The sequence below is a fragment of the Danio aesculapii genome, chromosome 16 (assembly GCF_903798145.1).
Source record: "Danio aesculapii chromosome 16, fDanAes4.1, whole genome shotgun sequence".
In the NCBI taxonomy this organism is placed as follows: domain Eukaryota; kingdom Metazoa; phylum Chordata; class Actinopteri; order Cypriniformes; family Danionidae; genus Danio; species Danio aesculapii.
Window position 1 is genome coordinate 54533273 of NC_079450.1, and position 15762 is coordinate 54549034.

At 33.6% G+C, this 15762-nt stretch overlaps 1 protein-coding gene across 1 annotated transcript in view; it reads left to right on the plus strand.

Annotated features, from left to right (window-relative positions):
• Positions 1-6525: 6525 nt before the first annotated feature.
• preb (prolactin regulatory element binding) overlaps positions 6526-15762 on the plus strand; it is a 21320-nt gene continuing 12083 nt past the window's right edge. The window contains exons 1-3 of the mRNA XM_056475204.1: positions 6526-6679; positions 9079-9240; positions 13700-13895. Coding sequence (XP_056331179.1) covers positions 9106-9240; positions 13700-13895 — 331 coding nt within the window. The 5' untranslated portion in view covers positions 6526-6679; positions 9079-9105. The remainder of the gene's footprint in view (positions 6680-9078; positions 9241-13699; positions 13896-15762) is intronic.

The following is a 15762-nucleotide window of genomic DNA, read 5'->3' on the forward strand; positions in this document are numbered from 1 at the left end:
AAATATGCAGCCCATATAGATTATTTCAATGTATGTACAAAGCAACAAAGTGCTTAATTGACTGGCTTTTAACATTTATCTTCAACATAATTATAAACTCCCCCAGGAAGAAACGAAACTTTATTTGCATTACTGTTAATAGATATTAAAAAGACATATTAATATAGCCTATTAAACATTGTTTTAAATACAAAAATGCAATTAAAATGGGAAATGCTGAAACTAAAAATATGATTTTATGTTATTTTATTTGCACTAGTTGATGTCAAAATAACCTAATAACAAAAATAATAATTTTTAATGCTATGATTTTTAGTGTATATCATTTTTTCTTAATTTTAAAAAATATTTTATTTTGAATTATTAATAGTTCAAAAATGAAATATTATATACTTAAAGTTTGTGTATCATACAAATAAAAATAAGAGTACATTTTGGCATTTCATGCTGACTTTAAAATCTTTAATGAACAATTATATGTAAACATACTGAAACTGTAATAAATATAGCAATTTAATATAGGCTAGACTTTAAATATATGAACCGCCAACTCATCCAGCATTTGTTTTACGCAGCGGATGCCCTTCCAGCTGCAACCCAGTACTGGGAAACATCCATACACACTCATTCACACTCATACACTACGGACAGTTTAGCTTACCCAATTCACCTGTACCGCATGTCTTTGGACTGTGGGGGAAACCGGAGCACCCGGAGGAAACCCACGCGAACGCAGGGAGAACATGCAAACTCCACACAGAAACGCCAACTGAGCCGAGGCTCGAACCAGCGACCTTCTTGCTGTGAGGCGACAGCACTACCTACTGCGCCACTGCTTCGCCCTGTTCATTTACAGTTAACATTTATTTTTTTTTCAATGCTATAACAGTTTTGGAAAATATAAATGAACATAAAAAATTGTTTATTTTCAATTATATGTTTCTCTTTCGTGCTTCACTGTGGCGCAGTGGGTAGCACGATCGCCTTACAGCAAGAAGGTTGCTGGTTCGAGCCTCGGCTGGGTCAGTTGGCATTTCTGTGTGGAGTTTGCATGTTCTCCCCGTGTTTGAGTGGGTTTCCTCCGGGTGCTCCGGATTGCCCACTAATCCAAACACATGCGCTATAGGGGAATTGGGTAAGCTAAATTGGCCGTAGCGAATGAGTGTGAATGAGAGTGTATGGGTGTTTCCCAGTGATGGGTTGCAGCTGGAAGGTGTGCAAAATATAGGCTGGATAGCTTGGCGGTTCATTCCGCTGTGGCGACCCCTGATTAATAAAGGGACTAAGCTGAAAAGAAAATTAATTAATGTTTCTCTCTCTCTCTCTCACACACACACACACACACACACACACTACCAACATATATTTTATCCCATCACCCCAACCTTACCTCTAAACCCATAAAAAAATTGTATATCCCCAAAAAACGTATTCTCTCTGAACCGAGACCCCTCTCAATGTAAATTTTATATTAATCAGTTTGTTTAGACTAATTTTTACACCCAAAGCGTAAATCTTCCCCCTAACTTTTTATCTTCAGAAAATTTTTGATATATACACTCACCGGCCACTTTATTAGGTACACCAGACTGGTTCCAGCTGATAGAAAGGCAACAGTAACTCAAATAAGCACTCGTTACAACCGAGGTCTGCAGAAGAGCATCTCTGAACACACAACACGTCCAACCTTGAGGCGGATGGGCTACAGCAGCAGAAGACCACACCGGGTGCCACTCCTGTCAGCTAAGAACAGGAAACTGAGGCTACAATTCACAGCAACATTGGAGAGAAGATTGGAGAAACGTTGCCTGGTCTGATGAGTCTCCATTTCTGCTGCCACATTCAGATAGTCGGGTCAGAATTTGGCCTCACCAACATGAAAGCATGGATCCATCCTGCCTTGTATCAACGGTTCAGGCTGGTGGTGGTGGTATAATGGTCTGGGGGACATTTTCTTGGCACACTTTGAGCTCATTAGTACCAACTGAGCTTTGTGTCAACACCACAGCCTACCTGAGTATTGTTGCTGACCATGTCCACCTTTTTCTGACCACAGTGTCCCCATCTTCTGATGGCTACTTCCAGCAGGATAACGCACCATGTCATAAAGCGTGAATCATCTCAGGTTTCTTGAACATGACAGTGAGTTCACTGTACTCAAATGGCCTCCACAGTCAACTTTTCTCAATCCAATAGAGCACCTTTGGTATGTGGTGGAACGTAAGATTGGCATCAAGGATGTGCAGAGGACAAATCTGCAAGATGCTATCATGTCAATATGGAGCAGAATCTCTGAGGAATATTTCCAGTACCTCATTGAATCTATGCCATGAGGGATTAAAGCAGTTCTGAAGGCAAAAGGGGTCCAACATATATATATATATATATATATATATATATATATATATATATATATATATATATATATATATATATATATATATATATATATATATATATATATATATATATATATATAAATTAATTTAAAGTATCATTAATACTAATACTTAAACAAGGTATCATTACTCAAGTATAATTAAAATTACATTGCATCTTTAAATTTTTTTGTGTGAATCTTTTAAACTTTAAACTTAAGTTATGTTACCCTCTTTGGCCAATATAAAAACTCACAGGAGCATCATTTTTCTTACACTGTACATCAGTAAATACAGTTTTTACATTACCCTGAGGGTTGGGGTAAATACAATTTAATAGGTAATTTATCAAATAATATAAATAACACTGTTTAACTGCTGTTTATACATTACTGTGATGGTTGCGTTTAGAGTTGGGGTAGGGGCAGACGTTAATAAAATACAATTCATAGGTAATTTAATAAATAATATGAATAATATCCTGTGTAATTACTGTTTTACATTTCTGTGGTGGTTGGGTTTAGAGTTTGGATGAGAGTAGACCTTAATAAAATAGAGTGAATGGGTAATTTAATAAGTAATATAGGCTAAATAATGATCGTTAACTTCCATCCGCAGCTGTATCCCTTCTAGCAACAGCCGTTGCGTTTAAGAAGGCGAGGTCTAGATTTTATGGTTGTTTGTCTAGCTGTGAGCCAATATCCAGCTCGCCCAGTGAGACAGGCTGGTTCAGTAGGGTTGGTTTAATCCTAATGACATTACATAAAGCGCCATGTTTTCGGCTGGAGCACCTCAGGGCCGTATCGATTATTCCACAGAAATAGCTGGTCAATAACTGACCTTTATAAAGCATAGATAGATACAGCACATCAACATCACATCACATCAGTGGAGCTGCTCAAGCATGAATGTGACATATCAGATCAACGCAGTCATGAAAGTCTGCACCTGTTTACTATAATTAATTAATATATATCTATATATTCCCCGGCTCTCGTTGCTAAGAGAAGCCGAGGGAGCGCGCGGGAGCCTGGTAATTATTAAATTCGCTTTGCCTCAGAGATTCATCGGGGAACAATTATGAAATACTTCATTACACGTGTGGAGTTTTGGGATTTAAGGCTTCAGGGGATAACAGAGTGAAGAGACTGACCTTTTAGCACCTTTGTTTGGTCTTTTTTTCACTGCTGCTACACTTCCGGCAGGCTAGCTATTAGCGGTGTTAATATTCATACGTTGTTTTTGTTTGTTTGTTGGTTTTAAATATGGTGCAGTGCATGTAAATTCCTCAAGGGAGACAGAAAGAGGAATTGATATGTACACACAAGGAAATAACAATAAAATGACCTTTTACATATAAATTTTTATCATTTCTGAGATTTTTTTTTGTTTGACTAACCTGAAATGAACCTTTTGTAAACACTTTTTCTTTCACTTTGAATTGTAATATTGTTTTTGATGTAGGAATAATATTCATTTATGATTAGTTTAGATTTTTTAATGCTAAATGCATGTAATATTATTAACCATTAAAATTAATAAAATATTTTTAATTGTTGGAAATTCATCCATTTATTTTCTTTCGTCTCAGTCCTTTTATTATTCAGGGGTCGCCACAGTGGAATGAACCTCCAACTTATCCAGCACATGTTTTACACAGCGGATGTCCTTGCAGCTGCAACCTAGTACTGGGAAACATACTCATTCACACACACACTCATACACTACGGCTAATTTAGTTCATCCAGTTCACCTATAGTGCATGTGTTTGAAATGTGAGGGAAACTGGGGCACCCGGAGGAAACCCACGCCAACACAGGGAGAACATACAAACTCCACACAGAAATGCCAACTGACCCAGCCAGGACTCGAACTTATCTACACTCACCGGCCACTTTATTAGGTACACCTTACTAGTACTGGGTTGGTCCCCCTTTTGCCTTCAGAACTGCCTTGATCCTTCGTGGCATAGATTCAACAAGGTACTGGAAATATTCCTCAGAGATTTTGCTCCATATTGACATGATAGCATCATGCAGTTCCACCACATCCCAAAGATGCTCTATTGGATTGAATATGGTGACTGTGGAGGCCATTTGAGTACAGTGAACTCATTATCATGTTTAAGAAACCAGTCTGAGATGATTTGTGCATTATGACATGGTGCGTTATCCTGCTGGAAGTAGCCATCAGAAGATGGGTACACTGTGGTCATTAAGGGATGGACATGGTCAGCAACAATACTCAGGTAGGCTGTGGCGTTGACACGAAGCTCAGTTGGTACTAATGGGCCCAAAGTGTGCCAAGAAAATCTCCCCCACACCATTACACCACCACCACCAGCCTGAACCGTTAATACAAGGCAGGATGGATCCATGCTTTCATGTTGTTGATGCCAAATTTTGAGAGCAGATTTTTTTTTAACACACTTCTAAACATAATAGTTTTAATAACTCATCTCTAATAACTGATTTATTTTATCTTTGTCATGATGACAGTAAATATTAGACTAGATATTCTTCAAGACACTTCTATACAGCTTAAAGTGACATTTAAAGGCTTAATTAGGTTAACTAGGCAGGTTAGGGTAAATAAGTTATTGTATAATGATGGTTTGTTCTGTAGACTATAGAAAAATATATAGCTTAAAGGGGCTAATAATATTGACCTTAAAATGGTTCATAAAAAAATTAAAAACTGCTTTTATTCAAGCAGAAATAAAACAAATAAGACTTTCTCCAGAAGAAAAAATATTATCAGACATACTGTGAAAATTTCCTTGCTCTGTTAAACATCATTTGGGAAATATTAAATAAAGAAAAAAAAAATCAAAGGAGGGCGAATAATTCTGACTTCAACTGTATATCTCACATTATAATTGTTTACTTATTTATTGTTATTATTTATTTTTTTATTATTGTGTATTTATGTTTTATTTATGTATATAATGTTTTATTTATTTTTATTGTTTACTTATATATGTTTATTTATGTATTTACTTATTTATTTATTTTCTCCTTTCTCTTGTTTTGTTCTGTCAGTGTTTCATCTTTTATTGTGTTTATGTATTAATAAAATTAAGTAGCATCATGAATATGTATATATTTGTATCAATATAAGTCACACAATGTTTTTTCAAATTACATGCATGTGTATGCCCTGTAACTATTGTTAATAATAATAATATTCACAATAATAATAATAATAATAATAATAATAATAATAATAATAATAATAATAATAATAATAATAAAATAGTAATAATAATAATAATGATAATTATAATAATAATATTCACAATAATAATGACAACAATAATAATAATAATAATAATAAAAAGTAATAATAATAATAAAAGAATAATAATAATTATTATTGTTATTATAATAAAATAATAATACTAATAAAAAAATTAAAACAAAATAAAATAAAATAAAATAATAATAATGACAATAATAATAATATAATGATAACATTTACAATATTAATAATAATAATAATAATGATAATAATCACAATAATAATAATACTATTAATTAATTCATTTTTTCCCCAACTAAGTCCCTTTATTAATCAGGGGTCGCCACAGCGGAATGAACCGCCAACTTATCCAGCATATGTTTTACGCAGTGGTTGCACTTCCAGCTGCAACCCATCACTTGGAAACGTAATAATAATAATAATAATAATAATAATAATAATAATAATAATAATTATTATTATTATTATTATTACTGTTTTTTTTACATTAATGTGATGGTTGGGTTTAGGGTTGGGATAGACGTTAGCAAAATACAATTAATCAACAGTTTTCACAAATAATATGAATGATTATCGACCTGTTACTACATTTATTACGGTAAATATTTGATGGGATACAGCTGCGGATACTCACATCAATAAAGCACAATTTTTCAGACATTGTACAACAATAATTTATATTTTTACATTATTTTTAAGGGTAGATTTAGAATTTTGGTGAGTGTAGACGTTAATAAAATACAATTAATGGAGAATTTAAGTAATACAAAAAAATTCTCGACCGCAGCTGTATCCCTTGTAGCAACAACCCATGTTTTACGGTTGCGCGCGCGACGTCATGCCCGGACCATAGGCCCGGACGCGTGCGACGCAGGCGCGTAGGACGTGACGCAGTGCTGACGTGTGTCTAGGGAAACCGAGGAAGTAAATGCTGAATCTTTGACTGATGTTGTGAGAAATCCAGAAGGAAAATACAGTGGCATGAGCTCTAAACACCGGGAAAACTCCAGCACGACACCGGAGAGCGTCCGCAGACACAGGTGCAGTGAAACACCGCGACACATACGCGTTTACTGACGCACACACACAGACACACACTAACCTTATACTCTATCTAACTCAATATTAAAGACAGAAACTAGGCTTTTTTTGCACTGCAACTGATGATCAACAGTAAAAATGACAAAGTGTGCCTCTTTTTTCAACAGGGAAAACCAGCAACAATCAATAATCCATGATTGTATGCTGTCATGGCTTTACAATCAAAAAAATGTCCTTATAATGGAAGTCAATGGGCCAAAAACAGCCACATACACACACACTGAGCTTTTATCCCGTTATCTGAAGTCAGTAAAGCCAGTAAATTGCTTAACTGAGTCACTAAAGAGCTTTACTGAGCAGATTTGAGGTGAAGTTGGATTTATATTCACACATTCGTTCAGTGACAGCTTGTGACATGCTTGTTTACCATGGTATTCGGTCTGAAATCACATGTAAGTATGACTTGAAAACAACATTAGCAATATTTAATCGAAGTTGAACAGTGATTCGATAGTCATTAGCTGCTAGCTAGTGTAATTTCCCTGTTTAGCATTTGCAAACATCAACTGCATGCTTTTCTGAAGCTATATTATAAAATAGAGGTAAAGTTGGTTTTATATTCAGATATTCAGACTTTCTCCTTAATAATATAATTTCGGAAAAGTATTCTTTGCTATTTCTAAATAGGGAAATCATATTAGCAGCCAATGACTATCAAAGTACAGCATTGTTCACAGTCTATTAGATGTGTTAATGTTGTTTTGAAGTCATACTCGCATGCTAATTCCGATCGAATGTTCAAAGTAACATGGTAAACAATATAGAGACTGCTAAATGAACGAATGTGCAAATATAAAACCATCCTTACCTCTATTATTATAAAGGAGTAAGTCAGAATGTGCAAATATAAAACCAACTTCACCTCAAAAACGAGCAGATGGTGCTGTAGTGAATGAAAACCACTGAGGTAAATGTAAATTAGCAGACAAAGACAACACTAAATGTGCAACACAGTCAATTACATAGTGCTAATGTTGTTTTAAGTCATGCTAGCATGTGATATTAGCCCCAATATTCAAAGTACTATTTAAACAATATAGGGAACATGTCATAAGATGTCACTGATTGAATGTGCGAATATAAAACCAGCTTTACCTCAATCATAAAACACCCCTAGGATCAGAAGCTCTCTATTGACCATATTTGAAATGGTAATGAATATGAATTATACATCTTAATTTAAATAAAGGGGAGGAGACAAATGCTTTCAAATGCTTTCCGTTTATTACAGAAACAGCACTGCAAGACATGTTTGGTCAAACAGAACTGAGAAGCTGTAATTTTAATAAAAATAAGATGAAGAAATAATCCGCTGAATAAAAATAAATAATAAAATATTGAGTACTGTGAAAAATTCACCGTTACTGCTACTGTTGCTGATAATGCTAAATGTAGAAATCTGACATTATCATTTGTACAACCCATATTTTATTTTAGTCTCATTTCACGATTCAGTTATTCACATATAATCTTCATGTTTCATTGCTAGATGATCATTTTTGAGGAATTATTCAGTGGCATATTTTTGAAGGCTGGTTGTCGCCACCTATTGGTTAAATAACATAATTGCTGCCTACAACTTTAATTTTTGAGCATCGTTAAATGCATATGACAGGGATTTTAATCTTTACCATAAACATCAGTGGTTTTATCTAAACCAGGGGTCATCAAACATGTTCCTGGAGGGCCGGTGTCCTGCAGATTTTAGCTTCAACCCTAATTAAACACACCTGAACACATACTCGAAACAATCAGGCCGGTGTCTTGAGGCAAGTTGGAGCTAAACCCTGCAGGGACACCGGCCCTCCAGGACTGAGATTGGTGACCCCTGATCTAAACTATAAACTGTTCTCCCAGTACTAGTGTTATTTAACTGTTTGTTACTTCATAAGTAACTCAAAAGACTAAGACTGAATCTACTAGGATTAATAAACATATGCAAATCACCATCATTTATAATCTATGTTGCGTGGGTGTTGAGATCCTGATCTTTTAATAATTAATCATGCAGCTTACACTGAATGCATTAATGCAGGCTTGACAAGTGACAGAAAACCCCTTTAATAACCTTAGAAACCCACCACGTCCTGAATAACCCACAACAACTTCTTCCGTCATCATTATATTTTACAGGAAAGCCTAAATGCTTTCATACATGAGATTTGAATGACGCAAGAGGCGATCTCTCTGCGATCGTTACAAATTTAGTCAAGTTAAAAAAACTGTGTTAATCCACATCCATAAGAATCACGGATCAACAGTGATCCGTTACACCCGCAATTATTTAACATCTTAATTCATTGCTTGTGTGTGAAACTGACCAGTGCTTTACATTCAGACCCGAATACACCGAGCAGAGAGCATCATGGGTAAACGCAGAGCGCCTGAGCTTTACAGAGCGCCGTTCCCTCTGTATACGGTGAAGATGGACCCCAGCAGCGGCTTGATCATCACGGCTGGAGGAGGAGGAGCGTCCAAAACAGGCATCAAGAACGCTGTGGTACTGACCATTCACACACATTTATAAGGCATCCTAATACAGGGGTGCCCAAACTTTTTGATATGAAGGAGCCAAAAAAACAAACTAATATCACTGTGAGTCCTATTGAGAGTCTATTTACAAACTACGTTACATTAAGTTTGCCATGGTTAATTTCCTAATTTATTTCATAATATTTCAAAATAAATAGAAAACAGTACTTTAAATTGGATTATCTAATGCAGTATAACTCTTTAAATGAGAACTTATTGCAATAACAAAAATAAACGATCACATTTATAACACAGTGGAGTTCAATGCTTAATACACAGGTCAAGCAGAATCTGCCTTGACTTGATTTGCTCACCAAATTCTCCAAATTGTCGGGTGTCAGTATGTGTGTTTAAACAAAATCTGATTAATTTACACCATTTAATTGAAACATTTCGTTTTAATTTTAACAATAAAGCAAACAAACCAAGGGTAGCATTAAATTTGAATTGACAATCTGGAGACCATCTCCATCACTCTCCCTCAGATGGGATGGTGGGCCAAATCAAACGTAACCATGGGCCAACTTTGGGCTTCTCTGCTCTAAATGATCATGATCAAAACACCTATTTGTGACTTGTGTGAGAGTATTTTGATGAACGTGTGTTTTTAAATGATATTAGAAAAGGTTTTTAATTCGGGAAATGTTTAAAAAGGACGAATGTTAGATTATTTATCATTAATCAAACTAAAAGATTTTATATGACTCTGTTCAGGGTTGTTGTTACCATGAATGTTCATTACCTGTGATGTGAGTGATTGCATGATGTATATATTGTATATTTAGTATATGTTTTGCCAGAAATAGAGCCAATGGCATTAAAACATAAATAAATGATCATGATCAAAACTTTGCTTTGAGCAAGCTGTCATACTAGATGATACTTGGTAGTATATAATATGATAGACTTACTTTATATCATCTGATAGATAGTATCTATGTTTTTAGTTTATAATAATACTTTATTATTTTTTTTATCTGTTTTTTGTGACTAAAATAACTGATTTTGTGGTGAGTTTTAAATCTTAATTCATTATTAATTTTTTTGACTTCGAGATTTCTGTAATTAATATAAAGGAAACGGAGAGAAACTAGAGTTTACTAAACCTCCTGTATGATATTTCAAAATTAAACCTTTTTAGGGCCAAAAATGCAACCTCAATAATCCTTTTTTAATATTGAACAATATATATTTTGATACTCCATAAAATACCCATAGTATCAGAAGCTCTATATTGACCATATTTGGAATGGTCATGAATATTAATTACATTATTTTATATATTAATTCACTATTCATTTTTTTGACCTCGAGATTTCTGTAATTTATATAAAGGAAACAGAGAGAAACTAGAGTTTACCCATAAACCTCCTGTATAATATTTCAAAATGAAACCATTTTAGGGCCAAAAATGCAACCTCAATTATCCTTTTCAATATTGAACTATATATATTTTGATACTCCTTAAAACACCCATAGAATCAGAAGCTCTATATTGACCATATTTGGAATGGTCATGAATATTAATTACATTATTTTATATATTAATTCACTATTCATTTTTTTGACCTCGAGATTTCTGTAATTTATATAAAGGAAACAGAGAGAAACTAGAGTTTACCCCTAAACCTCCTGTATAATATTTCAAAATTAAACCTTTTTAGGGCCACAAATGCAACCTCAATAATTCTTTTCAATATTGAACGATATATATTTTGATACTCCATAAAATACCAATAGTATCATAAAGCTCTATATTGACCATATTTGGAATGGTCATGAATATTAATTACGTTATTTTACATATTTTACTGTTCATTTTTTTGACCTCGAGATTTCTGTCATTTATAAAGGAAACAGAGAGAACATTTATAAGGCCTTTAAATGATCATGATCAAAACTTTGCTTTAAACAAGCTGTCGAACATAATATACTACACGATACTTAGTAGTATATAAAATGAAAGACCTACTTTATATCATCTGATTGATAGTATCTATGTGTTTTATCTTATAAATAATCTTTTATTATAATATTTTTTAATCTGATTTTTTGTGACTAAAATTACTGATTTTGTGGTGAATTTCACATCTTAATTCTTTATTAATTCTTTTAACCTCAAGATTTCTGTCATGTATATAAAGGAAATGAAGAGAAACTAGAGTATACCCCTGAAGTCCGCTCTATCATCTTTCAAAATGAAACCATTTTAGGGCTGGGTGATTTGGCAAAAATGCAATCTCAATAATCCTTTTCAATATTGAACGATATATATTTTGATACTCCTTAAAACACCCATAGTATCAGAAGCTCTGTATTGACCATATTTGGAATGGTCATGAATATTAATTACGCTATTTTACATCTTAATTCAATATTCATTTTGGTTGACCTCGAGCTTTCTGTTATCTATAGGAAACAGAGAGAACATTTATTAGGCCTTTTAATGATCATGATCAAAAATTTGCGTTGAACAAGCTGTCGCACATAATATACTAGATGCTGCTTACATAATATGATAGACCTACTTTATATTATCTGATTGATATTATCTGTTTTTTCGTTAATAAATAATCTTTTATTTTAAATATTTTTTAAATCTGTTTTTTGTGACTAAAATGACTGATTTTGTGGTGAGTTTTACATCTTAATTCATTATTCATTTTTTACCTCGAGATTTCTGTAATTTATATAAAGGAAACGGAGAGAAACTAGAGTTTACTAAACCTCCTGTATGATATTTCAAAATGAAACAATTTTAGGGCCACAAATGCAACCTCAATAATCCTTTTCAATATTGAGAGATATATATTTTGATACTCCATAAAACACCCATAGTATCAGAAGCTCTGTATTGACCATATTTGGAATGGTCATGAATATTAATTACGCTATTTTACATCTTAATTCAATATTCATTTTGGTTGACCTCGAGCTTTCTGTTATCTAAAGGAAACAGAGAGAACATTTATAAGGCCTTTTAATGATCATGATCAAAAATGTGCGTCGCACATAATATACTAGATGCTGCTTATATAATATGATAGACCTACTTTATATTATCTGATTGATATTATCTGTTTTTTAGTTAATAAATAATCTTTTATTTTAAATATTTTTTAAATCTGTTTTTTGTGAGTAAAATGACTGATTTTGTGGTGAGTTTTACATCTTAATACATTATTAATTTTTTTGACTTCGAGATTTCTGTAATTTATATAAAGGAAACAGAGAGAAACTAGAGTTTACCCCTAAAACCTCCTGTATGATATTTAAAAATTAACCATTTTAGGGCCACAAATGCAACCTCAATAATTCTTTTCAATATTGAGCGATATATATTTTGATGCTCCATAAAATACTAATAGTATCACAAAGCTTTATATTGACCATATTTGGAATGGTCATGAATATTAATTACATTATTTTATATATTAATTCACTTTTCATTTTTTTGACCTCGAGATTTCTGTCATTTATAAAGGAAACAGAGAGAACATTTATAAGGCCTTTAAATGATCATGATCAAAACTTTGCTTTAAACAAGCTGTCGAACATAATATACTAGATGGTACTTATATAAAATGATAGACCTACTTTATATCATCTGATTGATATAATCTATGTGTTTTAGTTTATAAATAATCTTTATTATATATATATATATATATATATATATATATATATATATATATATATATATATATATATATATATATATTTTTTTTTTTTTTTTTTTTTTTTTTTTAAATCTGATATTTGTGACTAAAATGACTGATTTTGTGGTGAATTTTACATCTTAATTTATTATTAATTTTTTTACCTCGAGATTTCTGTAGGGTGTATATAAAGGAAACAGAGAGAAACTCAAGTTTACTAAACCTCTTGTATAATATTTCAAAATGAAACCATTTTAGGGCCACAAATGCAACCTCAATAATCCTTTTCAATATTGAGCGATATATATTTTGATGCTCCTTAAAACACCCATAGAATCAGAAGCTCTGTATTGACCATATTTGGAATGGTCATGAATATTAATGAGCTCTTCTCTGATGCAGCTCTCAGTGCTCTCTCTCAATGAAAATGTGCAGCCCTCTGTGATAGTTATGTAACACTCAGCAAGCTGTCTGTTAGTAATGAAACGAAGACTTTTGAATTCAGTCATTTATACAAACATTAATTAAATACAACTTTATTTTTAGACTATACACTGATAGGATTGTGCTTTAGACCCATCTTGTGGTCAGACCTGGAAATTAATTAACTCTCACACTGCATTATAGGGATTTTCTAGCTAGCTGTTGAGTGTGCATGGGTTGTACACTTGTTACTGTGCATTGTGGGATTGATTGGTCCACTATGGTTAAGAAATGGCTTGAAATAACTGGGGTGATTTTCAGATACAGCCTTGGTCTCTTTTGCAGCATTTTCTGAGTCTGGATCTGGTGGGCGGGGCACACAGCGCCACCTTGCTGCACACTCATGAAACAGACACTCGAGCCACTATGAACATGTGTCTGGGAGGAGATGTGATGGCGGCAGGACAGGACGACACATGCAGATTAATGAAGTTCAGTCTTCATGAAGCCAAACACAACAAGAAACCTGCAGCTAAAGATGGTCAGTCGACACAAAAACACCACTGATGAGTTTTTAAATGCTTTCCACATTTACAGGATTAGTAGAAGTGAAATCTGGGTAAATGAGGGATGAATGAGTTTAGGAAGTTTTCTAATTGTGATAATTTTGACCAATATTGCCATTGTAAACTGCTCGTACAGCTCAGCTCCACACACTAGATGGTGCTGTTAACTTGTGCTACTCAGAGTCAGGGCTGGATTGGGACAAGAAATCGGCCTTGGCATTTTGGGACAGAGCGGCCCACAACATTCAATCAGAATGCTCCCCATCTGTGCACGCCCTTGAACATGTTGACCAACTCCCATTCTATAAAAGCACAAAAGCCATATATAGGAAATAATGAGGAAATAATATAAAAAAAATATTATTTATTATTATAATAAAATTATAATTCACACTGGAAGTCCATCTTGTGTGTGCCTGTGTGTTTTGAGGGAGCCGATATTAAATAATGAACATAAAAACTGCCTGCTGATGCGCACACATAATGTTGATTAACAAAATAAAGTTAAATAATAACAGCAGTGTATCGGAGACCCTCGAAACTCAAAAATTGAACATCAAACATAGCTTAAAGATTGTATATTATGGTCGGTGCCTATGGCGTAGTGGAAAGTGCACCGACACATGCACTCCAGTGTTCGCGGCGACCCGGGTTCGATTACTCCTAGGCCGATCCTTCCCCTCTCTTTGCTCCCCATGCTTTCCTGTCGGTTCTCTCTACTGTCAAATTAAAAGTGAAAACTCCTAAAAAGTAATTATATAAAAAAAGATTGTACATGGTTCAACGCTAAGGATTTTTCAACTGGTCCAATTGGCCGAGTGATTCAAATGTTTACTTGCGCTGGCAAAATTTTCACTGTCCCCACACAAAAAAAAAAAAATAGAGAAGTTAATAGCTACTTTTAGCCACACATTTTAAATAATTTGTCAAAAATAATATCTGTGAATCTATAATTTATTTATTTTAAAAAGGTTAATAAATGTAATATGAGCAAAATTCAAAGTGTTGCAAAATTCAGACAAAAAGAGCAGTATGGAAAATGTGCAGGTGTTTTATTACAGTTCAAAATCATTTAACAACAGGTGGCCGACTTGTTTGCAAATTGTGCAAAACATCACTTAATTTTATTCGTTGTGTAGTACCCACATAAAGACATTAGAAAACACCTTAGAAACTGACACTTTCTTTTACCCTTATCATTTGATGTTGCCGTCACTTCACTCTACTGGTTGTAACCATGTTACGATAAAAATAGCATGTTCAAAACATCAAATCAGATGGAACCGAAAGCAATATGGTTTTTACGACATCACAAAGAAGGTCGCATTTAAAGACTTAAAAGCACAAACTTAAACTGCATGCAATTGACAAATAGTTATTGGCAAATTAAACTTTAGTGACAAGGCAGCGCTGTCCCAATCGGGCCAGTAATGATCCTGTCTACTGTCCCAAGCCTTTCTCACGCTGCCCCTGGGCCATTGGGCAGTCTTTATCCTTGAGACTTGTTGTATATACTCAATCAAATGAACTTAAACAATTAATGCAACAAATATTTGTTTGGGCCCGAACTACAAAACTAAATGTAAAATAATAGTATTAGTTTTGCTTAAGTTGCACACTAGTTGGGTCATGTATAAATATCATTATTACCATATTATATATATATTATTGTAACTGTAAGCCTAAATCATGCTGACGATCAAAAACAAAATGTCATGATATCTCATGTGATTGTCTTCTGACCAAGTGCATCTTAAAATATATGACTACACACTCCTCATAGAGCTTGAGAAGCATACATTCTTTATGATGTATTATTTGTAAAATAAAGACTTGCAGGTT